This window comes from Trichinella spiralis, assembly GCF_000181795.1.
Source record: "Trichinella spiralis strain ISS 195 chromosome Unknown Scfld9, whole genome shotgun sequence".
NCBI lineage: Eukaryota > Metazoa > Nematoda > Enoplea > Trichinellida > Trichinellidae > Trichinella > Trichinella spiralis.
This window is the reverse complement of record NW_003526948.1, coordinates 3,935,560-3,954,401: the sequence shown is the minus strand read 5'-3', so window position 1 is coordinate 3,954,401 and position 18,842 is coordinate 3,935,560. Positions and strand designations below refer to the sequence as shown.

General features: G+C 35.4%; 4 protein-coding genes across 4 annotated transcripts; 1 reads left to right on the top strand and 3 right to left on the bottom strand.

The window, feature by feature from the left end:
- Positions 1 to 255: 255 nt before the first annotated feature.
- On the bottom strand, positions 256 to 4,754 carry Tsp_05531 (putative cadherin domain protein; the record flags this gene model as incomplete). Its single annotated transcript, XM_003371855.1, has 16 exons — positions 4,721 to 4,754; positions 4,455 to 4,562; positions 4,186 to 4,387; positions 3,886 to 4,094; positions 3,445 to 3,783; positions 3,265 to 3,374; positions 3,002 to 3,170; positions 2,751 to 2,929; positions 2,584 to 2,676; positions 1,931 to 2,483; positions 1,711 to 1,846; positions 1,482 to 1,569; positions 1,130 to 1,394; positions 856 to 1,031; positions 504 to 586; positions 256 to 446 (listed from the first exon to the last, which is right to left on the bottom strand). Coding segments are annotated over exons 1-16 (2,935 nt in total), but the record flags the coding sequence as incomplete, so codon positions are not given.
- A 2,254-nt stretch (positions 4,755 to 7,008) lies between these two features.
- Positions 7,009 to 7,719, bottom strand: Tsp_05532 (hypothetical protein). Its single transcript, XM_003371854.1, has 4 exons — positions 7,658 to 7,719; positions 7,459 to 7,598; positions 7,135 to 7,172; positions 7,009 to 7,095 (listed from the first exon to the last, which is right to left on the bottom strand). Exons 1-4 carry the CDS (start codon positions 7,717 to 7,719, stop codon positions 7,009 to 7,011), a joined length of 327 nt encoding a protein of 108 aa, XP_003371902.1.
- Positions 7,720 to 12,469: 4,750 nt separating this feature from the next.
- Positions 12,470 to 13,169, bottom strand: Tsp_05533 (putative HECT-domain protein). Its single transcript, XM_003371853.1, has 2 exons — positions 13,019 to 13,169; positions 12,470 to 12,666 (listed from the first exon to the last, which is right to left on the bottom strand). Exons 1-2 carry the CDS (start codon positions 13,167 to 13,169, stop codon positions 12,470 to 12,472), a joined length of 348 nt encoding a protein of 115 aa, XP_003371901.1.
- A 619-nt stretch (positions 13,170 to 13,788) lies between these two features.
- On the top strand, positions 13,789 to 18,330 carry Tsp_05534 (ATP-dependent Clp protease, proteolytic subunit ClpP). Its single transcript, XM_003371852.1, has 12 exons — positions 13,789 to 13,944; positions 13,997 to 14,093; positions 14,247 to 14,440; positions 14,494 to 14,599; positions 14,656 to 14,723; positions 15,856 to 15,939; positions 16,009 to 16,132; positions 16,196 to 16,349; positions 16,419 to 16,536; positions 16,604 to 16,726; positions 16,817 to 17,222; positions 17,282 to 18,330. Exons 1-12 carry the CDS (start codon positions 13,789 to 13,791, stop codon positions 18,328 to 18,330), a joined length of 2,679 nt encoding a protein of 892 aa, XP_003371900.1.
- Positions 18,331 to 18,842: the final 512 nt, after the last annotated feature.

Below are 18,842 nucleotides of genomic sequence, written 5' to 3'. Positions count from 1 at the left end.
TAGTAGTAGTAGTAGTAGTAGTAGTAGTAGTAGTAGTAGTAGTAGTAATAGAATGCTCTCAAAAAGCTCAGCAAATTATCTATTATCTGCAATACCGTCGATAATGAAATGGCAAAAAAAGTAATAAAATCGCAAAAGATGTAACTGATTGAAAAAAAGTCTTGTAAAATATATATATATATATAAGAAGCACAATAAATAGTAGAATGCAAAGTAGAGAATGTTCCCTTGCTCCTTTTTCCAATGTTCATACACGGTAAGTGTGCTTGCAGTTGAGATTCACAAGTGAATCGTGCAATGTGCTATCGTCCCATTCAAGACCGGATGTTTGGCGAATACGATCACCACTGCGAACGTGCGGCAATATTGCTTCTTCGTCATCAGACAATTCTTCTTCTCCATCTTCTGCTTCTCCGTCATCATCCTCATCATGTTCATCTGGATCACTAAACAAAAAAATCCCTTTTCAACAGTTCAATCAGTGTTGCACTATTGAAAAATACCTTCCATCATTGTCGTTGCCACTGTCACCGGAATTGTTATTTTCATCGTCATCAGCTGCATGGCTTTTTCTGTTGCACATATCCTAGAGAATAAATGTACTGGTGTATGATCATATTAAAATACTCATAAGAATAATTATGTGAGTGAAATCAAGGTTACATGAATTAATTTCCAATTGCCCAATAATTGCACAACAAAACTGAACTAGCGTAATATAAATGATAAGAAGAAGGAATTGTATAATCATCAATATTAAAACTATACAATATAGAAAATTTTTCAAATAAAACCTACTTATCAAAAGCAGGTTTTTTAAAATAATGTAGACAAACAATGCAAATTTTAGCTAACCTCAAGTGGATTGACAGTTATATTCATGCCAGAGTCATCCCAGGTCAAATCGCCATCATCACCGGCTACTCGTTTTCGTCCACGCGTACGTGAACCACGCAATCGTGCCACAGCTACCAGCAACGTGACAATTGCGAAACACGAACCCACAACTGCTATGATTGTCATTCCGCTGACTGAACAACAAAAAATCAAATAAAATAATAATTAAAATTATAGTTATTTCACAAAAGAAAAAAACAGTTGCTTAAATTGCACTCTTTATAGCATTTACCTCCAGTCTTGTTTGGCGTTCCTTTGCTATACATGTAACCGTCGTAACCTGACAAATGCACTACCGAAAGTGCGGACGGCTCGTACTTGGGCTGCGGTGGGTCCCATTCCAATTTTTGCAGTGTCATCTGATGTGGCATGTGAGACTTGCTTGTTGCCGCGACAATTCCTTCTTCCTCTTCTTCTTCTTCTTCTTCAATTTCATTATCTTCCCTCTGGTATCCTCTTATAGGAGGTGGTCTAGGGACTTCAATGTTCACTTTCACCTGTGCACATAATATAAACAAATACATACATAATAAATTAACGGAACGTCAATTTTCCACAGAACACCAAATTTAAAATTTAATCACCGTGAACTGGCTATTTCCACTACCACCGCTGTCGTCCATTAAACTGCATTCCAATACAAAAGTGCGAGAGGTAAATTCAGTTGGTCGACTGGAAAAATAATGAATCTGCCTCAATATACCTTGATAATCGTCAACATGTCCAAGCCCTGTGTGTATTGCAAACGTGATGAGTGAAATAAATTAATGGTTTCTCTTTACTTTCCCTGTTGTATTACCTTTTAAAAATAACGCATCGTTCAAATGTTCAAAGTCCAACTTGAGTGCGACAATCAAGTTCGCAGGTGAACTGAAGTCTTCGCGTGATTTGTCCAACGGGGGCTTGGCTCCAATTCTGCACCACTGAATCTTCGGCACTTGCTGCAAATCTGAAATATAACACACAATAAGCGTATACACATACATATAAATAAATAAATAAATAAATATATATATATATATATAATACTAACTTGGATCGCTGTGGCCAACTTTCATGCTCAAATCCGGGAATATATTCACACCACGTTCAACGCTCGAAGATGGATATGAAAGCTCCAACTGACCGGTGATGTTCAACGACAACGGAGTGGACTGCCTGACGGTCGGGCTGGACGGTTCTCTGTCCAGCACAGCTATCTCTACGGTAGTTGGTGGCATGGTTTGGGTGTCATTGTTGGCGGCACACTTCACTGTCGTAGTCAAGGTGACGAAACGATCGCCAGGCGTTGGGCGACTTCTAGAGTTGACGTAAACTATACGATGCAACAAATCGTTGTAATCGGCAAGACCAACAGCCACCAGGGTCAATTCAGAGCCATCGCGACTAAACATCACTTGTTCCTCTGGCTGAAGCAAGTCCAGATCCAAAAATTGCAACTGCTCGTCACACTTTTGAGCACATTGGAACACGTCAACCTTTTCGTTCTGCCCTTCCAAAAAGGTCATGCCCATCAGGCTACCTTTAAAATATTGGCCAATCGTCTGAGTTTGCCCATGCCAACAAGCACCGATCATCGTTCGTGTCTACAAATCAAAAAATGGAATATTTGAAAAATGTTGTTCATAAATTAATTAATTAATTAATCAAATAAATTTCCGTGCGTATGAATGAACATTTACACACCTTTGAATATTTGCTCGCGTGCAGTGGCCAGTCATCCAAAATTTCTGGCTCTTCTTTCAGCTCATACGACTGACCGTCAACATACAATTGCACCTGTAGTAAATTTTTTTCCAATTAAAAATTGCCATATCATCAAATGTGATATAAGAAGCCAGCCGTCAATTTACCTTCAAATGACGCATGTTAAAGGAATAATAATGCCAACGATCGTCGCAAACTTCAGGCACATGCCAACGCCATTCGGCCGGTTCAAAGTCGTTCTTGCCGTTCGACGAATGCACGCGACGGTAAAGCATCTCCAATTTGCAGTTTTTCACATATACAGAAAAATGATGCCTATTGGAACCTGAAACAAAAAAGAGAAAAACGAACGCATAATGAAAAAAGAAGAAAAACCATATTGAAGGAGAAAACTTACGGCGGTCGTCCGCCATGCAAAAGATGTGCTCTTTAGCATGGCCTTTGTGTTTGGGCGGTCGTTCGTGTTTCATCCAAAAGGACAGAGAAAAAATTTCCGGTATGTCAGTGGGCTTGATCAAATCGTACGGTACACTGATCGAATTGTGCATGCCATCAAAAACGTAAACCTAGAATTGGGGGAGGGGGGGGGAGAAAGTACAATATTTCAAAGCAAATTTTCAATACATAATCAATCGACTGAACAGTCAATCGCCCTCTCACCTCGCCCGTGTCAAATTTCAATTCATTTGCCAAAATCGAATCATTACCGCCTTCTTCAAACTGCAATTTACCAGCCGGAGGCAACAATTCCACAGTTCGTTCATTTGCACCTACAGAAAAAGAAGAATAACAGAACATGGCTTTTTTTTAAATAAAAGAATTTTTTTCATTTCACCATACCGCAATTCTTTTTCAAAAATTCAACCGAATAGGTGTCACGATCGCAGCCACGCCCAATGTTCGTCGAGTCGAGCTTGACGTTGGCCCAAATTTTGTCCGGAGCGCAGAGTTCGTTGCAGAGTTTCAACTTGGCATCGGCGACCAGAGGCAACAATCCCGAACTTGGGCTATAATGGAGCCGGCTTTTGACCTGCGTCAGACCCCGGGAGCAGACCGGGTTCACTTTCACAGTGACGAGCAGCGGTTCCGACTGACGCATTCCGCAGTCGTAAGCGACGACCGAAAGCACGTACGTGTGCGCGTTGGAATAATTCAACGGAACGACGTTGCGCAAAATGCCTGAATTGAATTTGAAGAATTTTGTCAAATAACAAATCTGAGCATATTCTATTCTCGGTTGGAAACAATCGAAACTTCAAACAGTAATAGGTAGGCAATTACCTGCTTCGACAATTGTAAACGGTGTGCCGGAATTGGTAATCTCGTAACGACATATTTCACCGTACGGGTAGCCACAGTCTGCGTCGGTTGCACTCAATTTCAGGATCTCCTCATAAATACGCCCTTCGTCGACAAAAACCGTCTGCAAGCCGGAACTGAATTTCGGACTGTGGTTGTTGATATCTTTCACGTGAATCTCAACCAGAGCGCTAAGATGAAAAACAAAATATTTTTAAAAGTGAAGAATAAATAATGATAATAATTGGATAAGCAGGCAAATGCATTATAATTTTGCCACACCTGTCGGACATTTTTTTCGAATCACAATGCACGGCGGCTATGTCCAATCGGTGTGTCGCGTGAGCACACGAGAGTACAAAGTCCGGTTTGAGGTGCAACGTGGCGGTTCCAAAGTTCTTGTCAGTAACCGTAGCGTAAAAGGCGACCTCACTGCCCCATTCGTCCTTGCCATTTTCTTTCAATGCGTACGAACAAATTGGTCCTGCAAATCAAAAAACAAAAATACAGTAAGCGGTTCCCAGTAACACGATGAATGAATCGGTGGTCACCTGTTCCTTCGACCACTCGTAGCTGTGGACTGATGTTCACAAAATTGCCAGTCTCTTTCACCTGTCCGCTGTAGCTTTTCACGCCAGACGGCAAATTCAGTACTGGAACTAAAAAGAAAAATCATAATTCAATGAAAAATTAACATTCAACAAGTTCCATCTTTGAACCACCACCACAACAACTGACTGTACGTGGGCTTATTCAATTTCGGAAAAAAAATTTTTTTTCTTCAAATCAATCAATTTCAACCATATAATCCAGTTACCAGGATTTTTAAAATGAAGCAATTGACAGAACATTTCGATTCTCTGTTGAAAGTTTAAACGAGCGTAAATGAGAGAAGAAGCGAAAAGACAGAGAGGGAGAGAGAGAAAAATTGGTTAGTCGCGCACAAATCTTCAAAATCGATCAATTTACAATTCAATTCCAATAGCTGCTTTTCGAATTAAAATTGTCGATGGTCCAGATGACAGAATTTGAAACATCAAATTCCATTTCAAATCTCCAGAGGAGATTGTCGCCGATTAGAGAGAGGAAAAAAATAAATCCCTTTAATCACGAATTTTGCAAATATAAACAGAAAACTGATTAATAAATAATTCTTGACCAGCGATGTGCTGCTTTGCGAACGAATCAAATTAACAATTTGAAATGTTTATTCAAATTGAACTGCATTCTGTTGCACATATTCAGCAAATCGATATAACTTTGAAATTAAATGTTGCGTAAGTGAATGATTAAAATGTGCAAAATTTTACCCAAACGTAAAGAACATTCAAACTATTACTGAACAAAAACTGCAATCACATTCGAGTCGATTGATTTTTCGAAATCAAAAAGAAAGAAAAAAGCAAATTCGTATGTCCCCAACCAAATTTGAGCAGGTTTGTTCATCGTCAACTGTGCAGAACTTACGATTATAATGCGCAAATGAGAATTAAATGGAAAAAAATTCTGGTTATTTTCAATTGAATTTCAATTTACACAAATCTCAAGTTTTTTAAATTTTAATAACAATAAAGTCAAATTAAATTCTTTTCCATCTTCCGACATTGAAATGAATGCTGAAATCAACTGCAAAATTCGATCTGTCGATGTCAATTTTCCTACCACATCATTTGATTAGAAAAAAAATTAATAAATCTTCAATTTACATTTAATCGAAAAGTCAACCAATGAGGCCTAAAGTCAACAGATGATGAGAAAAAAGAGCATGTTCCCAATATATTTCAATAATAATTATTATTACTACTGAGCTTCAGATGCAAAAAAAGAAATTCAAACTTTTTATTGACGAAAAGCAAAATACTTTTTTTTAATTTTTAATAAAATTACATCATTTAATTAATAATAAATAAAGGAGATGAATTTTTTCAAGACCTACTAGTTGAACGGTAATTTTGTAAAAATTGAATTTCAACAGCACGCGTGTCGACCCATCCTACCTGAATATCAAATTTTCTATTAAGCTTGTTGATTATATTTTAATAATCGCTGCAAAAAAGAGACACGAATTTTCGAATTACTTTTCAAAAAAATCACACTTCAAAAAAATGATAATAATAAATTCATTCAAGCCTATTTTATGTAAGCTGAAGAGAAAATAGATTTTGAGAAAATCGTTCGTTTATCGGCTTTTCTTGTCAAACTCGGCAGTGGTTGCTTGCTTGCTTGCTTGCTTGGTGCAGACGAAGGGGAAAAAAATCAATAAACCAAGTTTGCAAGTTTCCATTCCGGTGTGACATGTGTGACAAATTTTTGAAATGATGCTGCATAAGATGAAAGTCATTTCAAATGAATAATTTCATCTGTTGGGAAATTTAAAACCGGCATCAGCAGCAGCTGCTGCTGCTGTTTTATACAATTTATTCATCGTGAAAAATGTCTTTTTAACAACACTGACAAACGGATCATCGTCGGCAGCGCATTTCACATTTATTGAATTATTTCTAATCATTATTTTCTTGTTGCTTGGAAACATGGAAAAGTTGGAAAATTAAAATTCAATTTAATTCAACAATGCGAAAAGAGAGGAAGGAAGGAAGGAAGCAAGCAAAGGAAAAAAGCTTTCAGCTTCAATTTTTTTCAATTGTGTATTGTCAAAATTATAATATTATTGTCTTTTCTGTTCGTCGAACTTTTTCTTTTTTTATTAAATCTGATTTTCAACAAAACCACTGCTTCCCTCTGTCTGTTAAGCATCATTATTTTTTTTTACTTTTTAAAATATGCTTTTTCTTCCCATTAAAAACACTGAAGCCCGTTATTTCAATATCGTCGACATAAGTTTTTGTGTTTGAAAATGAAAGGAAAATTGGTAAGAAGAATTAACAAAAAATCAATCGATTTGCACCGCCAACGGCTGCTGCTGATGACTATTAATGCAAAATTGCGTTTAAAGCTTCCCAAAGGGGAACAACGGACGGACGGACAGACAAGCAGTTCAGTCAGTTAATTCGGTTCGACTGCGCAAAAAGCACAACTGTTTGTGGTGTGCGTGCTGCTCAGCTTTAAGCAAATGCACCAGCGCATTCAGTCTGTCAGTCAAGCGCATCAATAAATTGAACTTGAGCAAATGCTGGAATAATCGACAACGATGACATCATCATCATCAGCAGCAAATTGAAAACGGTCTCTGAACTGAATCATCATTTCTTTACATTGTAAACAAATAAAAACAATCAAACCCCAAAATAGAATACTATGATAAACCCTGTCTGCAGGAAATACAAACAGAAAATTATTCAGCTATTACCGTGACAAGTTTTGACAAGCAAACACAACCCCCTCTTCTTCTTCTTCTTCTTATTATTCAACTATTGAATAGGAAGAAGTTCTTCAGATTGGATATGCAATTTTCAATCAAAGCTTAACTATTGAAACAACCTCCCATCCCAATTTATGAGATCAGTTACAGTTCACAATGAACAACACAAACGGAAATATTTAGCGTGAAGGGAAAAAGCCCACTTTTCTCGATGACCAAGTAAAATTTTAATTTACCCCGACGTGAACTTGATTTGGTTGAAGACCTGTCCGGCCCGCGTTTCGACGACCGTTCAAAAGTGCAAAAGAGAGGCTTTTTATAGCGCAAATTTGACGTCAAATTCGACAAGAAAGCACACTCGTCGGCCGAAGATTTTCTGCAGACCTTGACACATAAAAAGGGAAATGGCAAAATTCGAAATAAAAAAGAACCAACCGCCGATTGAAATTTTTGCCACGCCCGCATGGAAAACTGTCACCACCAACCGAGCCATTCATTGTTTTGTCTAATTTAAATTAAATTTTCACTTGTATAAGAAAAAGCTCAAGCCCAGTGTTCAATGGGATGGAACGGTTTCTACTGTGACCACCTAGGAGAAGACGCAAATCAGCCGCACTTGTTGCTCAAAATGTTCGAATAAACAGTCAGCAATTGAAAAGTGGCTTGCAACTCCATTGTCGGTAAATCGGAGTTTATAAATTTCAACCTGAACACAGCGGCTGAATGCGCAACTGACACTCTCGAATGGGAAATTGGCCGTGCAAACGTGTAGAACTTATTCATCAACCTATCTTTACTTATAAAAAATAAAAAAAAGAACACTTACCACCATCTGGAAACACTTGGTGAAAGAAAAAAAGTAGAAAGAAACAATAAGACAGCAATGCGGCTGCCATCAAAAGCACTTCGTTGGATCAAATGCTCGCAAGACCTATCGCTCTCTTAAAGAAGCAACGGCACTCACCAGTCTGTCAAGTGACACTAAGAAAAAACAGGTTCTTTAATACAGTATGAAAGTCAAACTACAGTAAATCTTAGTGACACCCAATTTTTTTATTTACTTTTATGAAATTTCAACAGACAATTACAAATAAATGCATATCGAAATATTTGTTCATAATTTGTTTGATATTTTTTTTCTACTGAAACAAAAAAGGTGTACAACAAATGCACAGGATATCTTTATTTTTTCATTTAAATAAATTTCATACTTTTTTAAATCATTTTCAACAAATTTAATGGAATATTTATTAAAATTAAAGAATTCTGTTTATATTTTATTATATAATATGAAAAATTAAAAATTTTTTCTTAAATACAAAACTTCCTCAAAAGGTAGATAACTTTGTAAATTCAAATTAACGAATAAAATGTTGAAACTGTTTGTAAAATTATTATTAATATTATTATTACTATTACAAGTGGACGAAAGAAGATTTTAATGTTTGAAATTTTATACATCTGGTGAAAATAAAATATTCTTCTACGTCATTTTCGTTTTTAAAGATTTCGTCCACTGATAAACACTTGATCTATGCTTTGGGCTAAATCTTGAATTGAAATCTCGCAACTGTTGCAATCAAGTGCTGACATTTTCACGATGAAAGAATCAATTGAAATTTCCGACAACAACAAAAAGTATGATTTTTCATTTTTTATTGCCCGAGCTATCAATGACAACAGCGTTGTAATTTTTCTCCATTTCAAATGGCAAATTATGTGTCATTGCAGAAAAGTGAAAATTGCACACTAAATTCAAGCTTGAAAACCATAATTCAAAAAATTTGATTCTGCTGACAATGTTTTATTGTCCACTTTGACCAACTTAGCGAACGATTTTTATCAACTTTGAAAGGTTTTATTTTTAATATTTTTTAAAATAAAAATCAAAGAATAATCACAATACTTTTCCAATAGAATGGAGAATTGTTAGATAAAATTTGTTTGTAAAATTGATAATTTTTTCCTGTTGCATAATCTCTTTTTCCTCAGTGAGAGACTTTGTTTATTGGAATGCTTCGAAATCGATTTTTCCCATTTGTACGTACGCAGAGAATGAGCATCATTTGATCGAAGCAGAAAATTAAAACTGAAACCTCATCTAAATTAAAAAGTGAATATATATATATATATAATTAATTTTTTTAATCAAATTTATCCATTTTTTCAAAAAAAATGGTGTTTTATAATGAAAAATAAAAGCAAATCAATAGTCGGTTTGAAATTACTTGGGATTTGAATAAGAAATGGTATTTGCTGAATATATAAATATTGTTTCCACTTTGCAAAAGTGTCAAATTGTTTAAAATGAATTCAACAAATGCAAAATCATCCGACCGAGTTCAAGATAAACTAGCCTTCAGATTGATCACAAAAGCCAGATTACACAGTTTTACTCTGGGGACAGATTGTGTGAAATGCTTCATGTATCAAAATTGTATCTTTCCAAATTGTAACACAAGCAAATTTCAATCGCAATGTTCCAAAATTGTGAATTATATAAAATCAACAATTTCTTTTCTTATGTAAAATTTTGCAGCAAAAAATATGCGAATATTGCTTATGAGATATGCAATTTTTTGTTTGTTTAGTTTTTTTAATGTAAATTAAATTTATCAAGCCTAGATAAAAAAGTGAAATTTTTTTTCGATCAGTCTTTTCTGCTATGAATAAATTCCATGCTGGGAGTAAATGAATTTCGCTTCGATTCTTCATTGTTTATGGAGGGTAATTTTGGAAAATTTTATTATAAATATTATTCACCTCCTTTGAACGTTTGATCTCGGCGTTAGCGTTTCAAAATTAAGCATCGCTTTATTTGAAATGTGACATGGCAAATAAATCATAATGCTATCGCGCACCGATATAGCTACTCGATTTTGACAATGAAATATGCATCCTTTTGGATGTATAAATTGAATTTAAAAACAAAATTTTCGTGATAAAGTATTTAACAAATGGTTATTTTTAAAATTTTCCTTCAAATTCTTTCAAAACGAACTCACTTTAAACCGTAGCAATTAATTTTGATATTTCTGAACACGTGATAGGTGAAAATTTCAAATAATAAAATGATATGATTATTGAAAAAATAAAAGTAAAATATGTTAGTTCAAAATTTTAAGAACAACTTACACTGTTTCAATAAATTTGTACAGCAAAGGACATGCGCAATGATGATTCATCTCAATAGATTCAGTTTATCAACGTTTTGTTATCGTGTACATGAATTCACACGTGCACGCGATTGTACTGTTCGTTAAGAAAATTAATATTGATTCGCAATTTGCATTCACATTCGCCCACTATCATGCTCGACGTATACGAGATGAAAATTCCACCGGTGTTAATTAATACGGATCAGTGGGCTTTTCCGTGCGTAGCAATTTCTCCAAAACCGTTTCTCCCATTTCAATGTGCGATCGCTGAAAATTTTGCCCTTGATCAATTTAATAGATCTACCAGTAATATTGGCATAAAAATTTAATTGCCACAATTGACCATTTTACAACATTTCACTAATGACAACTGCATCCAGCCTTTGAAAGAAAAAACACTGCACAATGAACTTTGTGAAAATTTTTACGATTTCAAGTTTGAAGTGTAAAATAAAAACAATGCTATCTAAAATAAACCCTGAGCATTTTTTTATTGTAGATGTTAAAAAACAAATGAAAATATATAAAAAATAATATTGTTTTGTTATTGTTATTTTATTTCCAAGTTGGAAACAGAAATTTAAACAATTTCTGAGGACAATTTTTCAATTTTACAACTCCACCATCAATGACGAATCTGTAGGCATATCAAATAAAAAATTTCATCATGTTCACGTTATGGCGGGAGATTCAAAAAAAATTCATTTAATTTATTTAAATTAGAAAATAACTTTTTTGAATTTTATATATTTTTTAAAAATTTTCTCAAAATTCAATGGACACATCCTTATACAGTACATCTTTTTTTACTAAATACAAGCATGCATAATTTAGATTACTGTCCATTTGAAAAAAAACATGTTTTTGACTGTACAAAATTGGGTAGTAATTAAATTTAAAAATTTATAATTTTATCGAATAAATAAAAATTTATAACAAGAAAAACAACTGTAACGTCAAAATTAATTTTCTCCAATTGAAGTGCAAATGTTGTTGATTAGTTGAACATTTTGAAATTTTAAAAATACGGAATATAAATTATTTTGTTTTTAAATTCAGATAACAATTTAGAAATAAAAGTTTCTTATCAAACGAAAAAAAACAGTTCGCTTGCAATTCACAGTTGTATCAACTTGGCGCAGATGAACGAACATTTGATACCCTTCTGTTTGGTGGTGTGCATTTGCTTTGAGCTAATGTTTGGTTTTGTATTTTAAATGTATGTTTGAAATTTACATCGTGTCATGGATGCTTCTTCTCGTTTTTTTAGCTTTTCAGGCAAAAAATTGCCGTTGAATCAGCGGAATGATTCACACCCCCTGTGCAAACAATGTCATGCGCAGTGTTCCATTGAAACTGGTCTGAATTCAAAATTGGAGCATCTGTTCAATGTGATCGGGCCGTGAAGATCTTCATCTTCGAATCGAACCACTTTTCAAACTGGATCAAAGGAATTAAAAATTAACCATATAATAATTTAAAAGAAAGAAAAAAAAACTGAACAAGTAAACCGAGACGAATACCATAACAACAACAATAATCATATTTAATAAAGATGAGATTTAAGCTCTTGTTCAAAATAAGAAAGAACGATCACTGTCCGGCTCGTTTATTCGCACAACCCCGCGCTGTTGTAAAAATAAAAAACAAAAATTCCACCGTCGAATAAAAAGTACAGTATGAATGAACTGTCTCACATCGGTAATTTGAGTAGACAATTGTAAAAACTAACAAACGAAAAAAAACATATAAATAAATAATCAGTGCAGTTGTTTAAAATTTAATCTCAAAGTTTCATTTTCAAAGTTTCCAATTTGAAGTGTTCAATGCGCGGGTGAAGTGACAGTGGAGCGATTTTTCGGGCGAAAATTCTCCTTAGCAATGTGCTTGCAAATGGCCGGAACTTTGCAATGGTCCCACTAGAAAATGATCAATTATGAATAAAAAGGGAAAAAATTAATTAAAATGTAAATTAAAAAATACATATCATACAACGTCAGTGCGGAAAATTCAAATTCGGCACGACGATGATTCACCGTTTTAAATATTCAAATTGGAAAAGAACAATTTACATTTCAAAAAAAAGCAATCAATCAAAAAGCATACCTTTTTCATGGCATCTTTTCGTTCCACGTCGGAAACACAAAGCCAAAGGATGCACGTGAACAGCATGATGAACACTATGCCGAAAAAGGCGACAAAAGCGACCAACGGCGCCAAATAGTCGAACATGCTGAGCTCTTGATTGAAGTTGACCATATTTCAGCGTTCTTTTTTCGTCAATGTCTGAAATTCATTCCAGAAATTAATATTCAAATATTAATTCAACAAATTCAACAATCGCCACAATCGGAAAATATCACAGGGATGTTACACCACGACCGTTATAACATTGGAATTTTTTGATTCCCACACCCCCCCCTACCGCACCCCACTCCGATATTTTTTTTCGGTTCATCTCTTCGACACTGTTGAAATTTGCATGCACAAAAAGCCAAACCAGGGGCAAATTTTCTTCGACAAATGGAAAAATAAAAAATTTGTGCCAAAGCTGACAACAACAGATCAAGCTGCCAAATGTGACAAATAGGCGAAAAATTTCAAAGTGTCTTTCTTCCAAGCTCTGCAAACAACCCACTTTTTCCCGCCAACAATACCAACAACGTAAACAACGGTTTTTTACAAATTCCATTTTTGTCAAAAGCTGAACAGCAAATACACAACATCACCAAGTCGATCGCGGATACCGATTTGGATCCATTTTCCACTTTTCCCACCAACTTCTCCATTTTCAGCTAACAAGCGGCTTTGACGCGCCCGCCGCGCAAAAGTGGATAAACAACGACCGACCAGCGTCCAGCGTCGACGCAACTGTTAAATTGGTTAATTAAAATTACGGCTGCTTCGGGATTGTCATGTTTCAACGCTTCAATTTGTCTCAACCTGCCCTCCGCGTCAATTGTTACGCTCGCCTCTTTATTTAAATTTTTTAAATTATTTATTTAATTATTTGTTTTTTATTTTTTTCAAAAAATATATTATTGCTTTTTTCTTTCCTACAGTTTCTGATCTGCTCACTTGCAACATTTCCGTCGGATTTTATTTTGCTTTTTCAGCTCAATTTTATTATTTGTATTTTTTTGAAAATATTTTCGATCGAAAATTTTGAAATTTAATAAATGATAATTTACAAAAAATACTGTTCGAAATTCAAGCTTAAAATGGAAGCACCGCTTCGACATTTGTAAAAGAATTTACTCGTATTTGTTGTTCGAAATTATTTTAGCCAAACAAATGTGTTTTTATTTCAAATAAAAGTTTTTTGAAAACATCACTTCTTTAAAATATAACTTGAAAATCTTGTTTACTGTAAAGTTCTGTGAAAAATTTCCAAAAATTCATTTTCAAATGTTTTGGCGATATTTTACTCGCGCTTTTCACGCGTGTACCTTGAACAAAGTTCCTTATATTCCTATTGTTGTGGAACAAACTGGACGCGGAGAACGTGCTTATGACATATTCTCTCGATTACTCGAAGAGCGCATCATATGCGTCATGGGCCCTGTGAGTATTTCAAATTCAAATCCGTTTTACTTATTCAACGCATAAATTTCAGATAACTGACGAACTGTCGAGCCTAGTTATAGCACAGCTGTTGTTTCTGCAATCCAAGAGTTTAACGAAACCGGTGCACATGTACATTAACAGTCCTGGTAAATTTTTACTTGTGATTTTTGTTCACTTTTTATAATCTTGTTATTTCTTTCTTTCTTATTGTTGTTCATATGAAACAGATATTTTATTCGAAACTTTGCTTTTCATTCTTATTTTTTCATTGAAAGCTAATCATATTTCTGTATTTACAGGAGGAAGTGTGACAGCCGGTTTAGGTATTTACGATACAATGCAATATATAAAGCCGCGTATTCTCATAGCAACGTGGTGCATTGGACAAGCATGCAGCATGGCTTCACTGCTTCTTGCTTCTGGTACTGAAGGTTACAGAAATTGTTTACCAAATGCACGCGTGATGATTCACCAACCATCCGGTCAAGCTGTCGTAAGTCGTTTAACGTTCATTTTCACTTTTTTTTAATTAGTCATTACATTCAGGGCCAAGCTACTGACATCATGATCCAAGCTGAAGAAATTATTAAATTGAAACGTCAAATAAATAAACTTTATGTAAAACATACAAAGAAGCCGTACAATGTTATTGGTATATTACATTTATATTACTCACATTGGTATGTTCTTTTTATTTGTTCTTTTTAGAAGAAGCAATGGAAAGAGATCTTTTCATGTCTCCGGAAGATGCTGCAGAGTTTGGATTAATCGACAAAGTATTGGAACATCCACCTCTACCTTTAGAATGAATTGAACTTTACTATAACAAACAATGAAAACATTTAAAGTGTTGTGGATGATTAAATGTAGTGTTTTGGAGTAAAATTTGTTTTAATACTGAAAACAATTGTTCTTTGGTGAAATAAAATTCAAATATCAAGCCATTATATAATTTAACTTTGATGAAAAATCCACAAAGTGATATGAGTTGAATACTATTTGATAAAGTTAAATAGCAGTTTGTCAATTTCATCATATCTTTTATACATTTGAAGAGAATTATAAAAATTAAAATAAACGTACATTTTCGTGAATCCAATTAGGCAAGATTTCAATTTTATTCAAAGTATATTTCACAAAATAATAATAGCAAAAAAACAACTTGTTATCAATTCAACCTTGATTATAAACAAATTCTTACTGTACTTGTTTGTTTTCAATTTCTCAAAATGACATGTTTACCGCATGGCAGCATTTCAAAATAATATATTCATCGACGTAGTTTTTCAAAATTGCGTATTACTTGATTTTACATAAAATGCATTTGATGTTGTCAAGTACTTGTTAGTAATCATTAAACATTTTTGTTTGTTTCAGATTTTTAAAAAGAAAATAATTTACCTTATCGTTGTATTGTTATAAAAACAGCATTTTAATTCCATTCAAGTGTGATGATGACTAGTGAGAAATGTTGCTCTGTTGCCCGCACAAATGATACCAGTACCATTAGCAAAGTTTCTGCGGCTAGAAAAAAGTATTTCGACGATCCTTTTGCCGTTTATTTTTGCAAACATATCGAAAAGCGCACTGCTTTGATAAACAGGTATGTTAAAATGTTTTGTCAAAGACGTACTGTTCAACATATTGTCGATTTGAAATATAATTATAGAGGCTATTACATACGGGTTCATGCGATATACAAGGCAGTTCGTGTCTTTATAGAAACGTCCAATTTTCCTGTTCAGGTGATAGATGTTATTTTATATTTAAGTATTAAATGAAATGAAACTTACTTTAATACAATTTTCCATCGTTTTCTATTTCACAATTTCACAAATGTGTTAATTGTTGCCAACGTTGAATGCTTAGATATTTTCTCTCAACGTTGTAAACAATAGTTGAATTTAGATTGTCAACTTGGGTGCTGGTTTTGATACATTGTTTTTCCGATTGAGAAAAAAGTACAAAGAAAAGATTACTCGATTTTTGGATGTGAGTAACAACATCTTTTGAACATTTTCTGTTTCACAACATATTATGCTTATGTGGATTTCTTTCCAGGTAGATTTGCCATCTGTAGTGAAGCAGAAATATGCTATTTTGAACAAGTATGATTCGGTATTTTTTCCAGAAGCGGATAAAAATTCACCAAATGGTGGTGGTACTATTCAGAAAAGTGATGAAAGTGTGATGAGATAAATAAAATTTGATTGAACAGTTTTTCTTGTTCAAATCAGCTTGTTTTCAGTTTTTCCATTCTCTTCCCAGTACGCACTTGTGGCGTGCGATTTGCGTAACAACGACGAGCTGATTGCGTTGTTGCTAACCGGCTGTCGTTTGTGTTCGATGATTCCGACGTTGTTCATTGCTGAATGTGTTCTCAACTATTTGAACGTCAATGAGTATATACATATATATGTTGACTTTGTTTTGAAATTATTTTCAAAAAATTAATTGCTGACGATGTTCAGAAGAAAAGATGCTTCAAATGTTGAAAGAAAAGCTGTGTTTTTGTTTTATAGATCGAACCGTCTTTTGGAAATGTTTCCGGTGATCTTTTCCAAATGTTCCATAATTTCCTACGAGCAGGTAGGCGATGGACTGTTTATTGGTGGACAGAACAAATCGTTGCACATTGTTCGCTGTTCGTATACAGGTACTTCCACGGGATACGTTTGGACGGTTCATGTGCGAACATTTCGCTAACATCGGTTCACCGTTGCTCAGCATTGACCAATATCCGGATGCAAGCAGTGGAATAGATCGGCTGAATAGTTTGGTAATATCTCGATTCTTTTCATATTTGTAATTATGATGTTCGCCATGTTTTTTCTTCTTCCACGACTGACTATATATGAAACAAATTCAGGGCTGGGAAAATGTCACTGTATATTCTTTGAGTTCGATTTATTATTGCTCGTTGTCTGAACAAGAACGCAAGCGAATTTCTGAATTGGAAGAATTTGATGAATACGAGATGTGGCATTTGAAATGTTCGCATTATGTCATCGTCGTTGGTTCTACGGTTTCATTCTTTTTGCACAAGTACAACAAGCTTTTTCCCATCTCAGCTATGCCATTGGATGTTCTGGAAAATTCATTTTTTTACAGATTGAAAAGCGTCTTCGGAGAATCGTCTTACATGCCTGCTGAAGTTGGTCAGGGCTTTCGCATGCAGGTGAAAGCGCATGTTGCACATGTGGCAAAACAGGCGGACGAGATCAAGCGTGTCGGATTGCGTTGTATACCGATGGGCGAAAATGTGATCCTGATTGGTTCGGTTTGAGTTGGTGTTGTGATCATAAAGTTCAGTAAATTTGTCTTTGACATTCAGGCGGATGGGGAGCTTCGGCGTCTGGTAAGCACAAAAGATTGGCCAGTGTCTGTTATTGGAACGTGCGAGAAGATGTCGTTTCTGTTGTTGAGAAGAAGGTGACAAATTTTGACCCATCCGACGGGCGGGATCCTGCCGAACGTATGTTCCATTCGGTGACAGCAGTTGAAGATGGACAGTTTGTTCTTTTTGGTGGACGAACCAATCCGTACAATCCAATGATGGACAGTTGGTTGTGTGAAATTACACAAACCAAGATGTTGAAAATGGAACCTGTGAAAATAGAAAGTAACGTCATAAATTTGAATATCGATTTGAAATTGATCCTACTTTGCTTCTTTTCAGAGTCAAAATTTCGACCAGTTCCACGTGCGAGGTATCGCCACGCTGCCTGCTGCATTGATAATTATTTCGGCAGATGCGTGGTGTTCATCTGCGGCGGTATTGGGCTTGAAACTGCAGACGGTAAAGCCAAAAATCCACAAAGCTTGAAAGTGATGGACGACTGTTGGATACTGGATTATCAGTTCCAGGAGTGGAAGCAAGTGGCGAACATGCCGGTCAGTTTGCACTCGCATCGGTGCGCTTATGTTGCCAGCAACGGCACGGTGGTTGTGGTCGGAGGCTTGGAGTCGTTGGACGACCGCTTCTCGTCGGCGTTGTACTTTTTCAGCACAGTATCGAACTGTTGGACGATGAAGTGGAGGTGGTCGCCGTCGGTCGACCGGTACGGCTTCACGGCCCACTTGATCGGAGAAGAGATGCTTCTTCTCGTGGGCGGGGTGAACCGAGACCACGGCGAGTGCCACGACGTGGCGCTTGTATCTTTGAACGACGGCAAAGCGATCTGCTTGGCAATCGAATTGGAAGTGAAAGTCGAACGAGTTGCCACCGATGGGTTCATGTTTGTCAACCACGATTCGGTTTTGATCCAAAATGGCGACGGGCATATTCTGTATATACTCGGGGGCGGTGGCAACTGCTTCTCCTTCGGAACGCTGCTTAATCACCATATTCTGCGCATTGATCTTCCGATGTTGAGTTTCTGAGTGAACTCTTTTCTCATTAATGTTTCAGAAAAATATACCATTATTAGTCAATCTGACTTTTCCTTGCTGAAAATTTATTTGTTTTCATCAATGATATTTTTCTCTTCGTCAATAAACAGTTTATACCTATAAATAAAATGATACCCATAAATACCACAGCAATATTGTTTTTTTCTTTTTTATTTAAATAAATCCTTTCTTCAACAGATGACTTTTTCTGTGGTCACATTCAGTAGCTTTGATAAGGTGAGGGGGGAGGGAAGGCGACTTGAGCAGTAGGGAAAATTTCTATGCAACTCTCACTCTATTTCCATCCCCTGGATCCTAAATAAATCTTCTGGATAATGCACCCTCCCTCTACCCTATAAATTAGATGTATCAACTCCCCTGGTCACATTTCAGGTCACATAGATTGAGGTTTAGCACCATTTCTTTTGAAGTTTCACTTGATTTGCTCCTGTTGTTGTTGCTATTGTTGTTGTTGTTGTCCACAGCGTTCGGTGGCTGCTTTT

What these genes read in the sequence shown, in the direction of transcription:
- Tsp_05532 (XM_003371854.1), bottom strand. Translation starts at nt 7,719, where the DNA reads ATGAATGGCTCGGTTGGTGGTGACAGTTTTCCATGCGGGCGTGGCAAA. An exon ending in GGCAAAAATTTCAATCGGCG is followed by an intron (nt 7,599 to 7,657) that starts GTTGGTTCTTTT and finishes CAAGGTCTGCAG; the next exon opens with AAAATCTTCGGCCGACGAGT. An exon ending in TTCTATTTTGGGGTTTGATT is followed by an intron (nt 7,096 to 7,134) that starts GTTTTTATTTGT and finishes ATGATGATTCAG; the next exon opens with TTCAGAGACCGTTTTCAATT.
- Tsp_05533 (XM_003371853.1), bottom strand. Translation starts at nt 13,169, where the DNA reads ATGGAGAAGTTGGTGGGAAAAGTGGAAAATGGATCCAAATCGGTATCC. An exon ending in GGTATTGTTGGCGGGAAAAA is followed by an intron (nt 12,667 to 13,018) that starts GTGGGTTGTTTG and finishes AATGAATTTCAG; the next exon opens with ACATTGACGAAAAAAGAACG.
- Tsp_05534 (XM_003371852.1), top strand. Translation starts at nt 13,789, where the DNA reads ATGTTTTGGCGATATTTTACTCGCGCTTTTCACGCGTGTACCTTGAAC. An exon ending in AACCATCCGGTCAAGCTGTC is followed by an intron (nt 14,441 to 14,493) that starts GTAAGTCGTTTA and finishes CATTACATTCAG; the next exon opens with GGCCAAGCTACTGACATCAT. An exon ending in TATTCAGAAAAGTGATGAAA is followed by an intron (nt 16,133 to 16,195) that starts GTGTGATGAGAT and finishes GCTTGTTTTCAG; the next exon opens with TTTTTCCATTCTCTTCCCAG.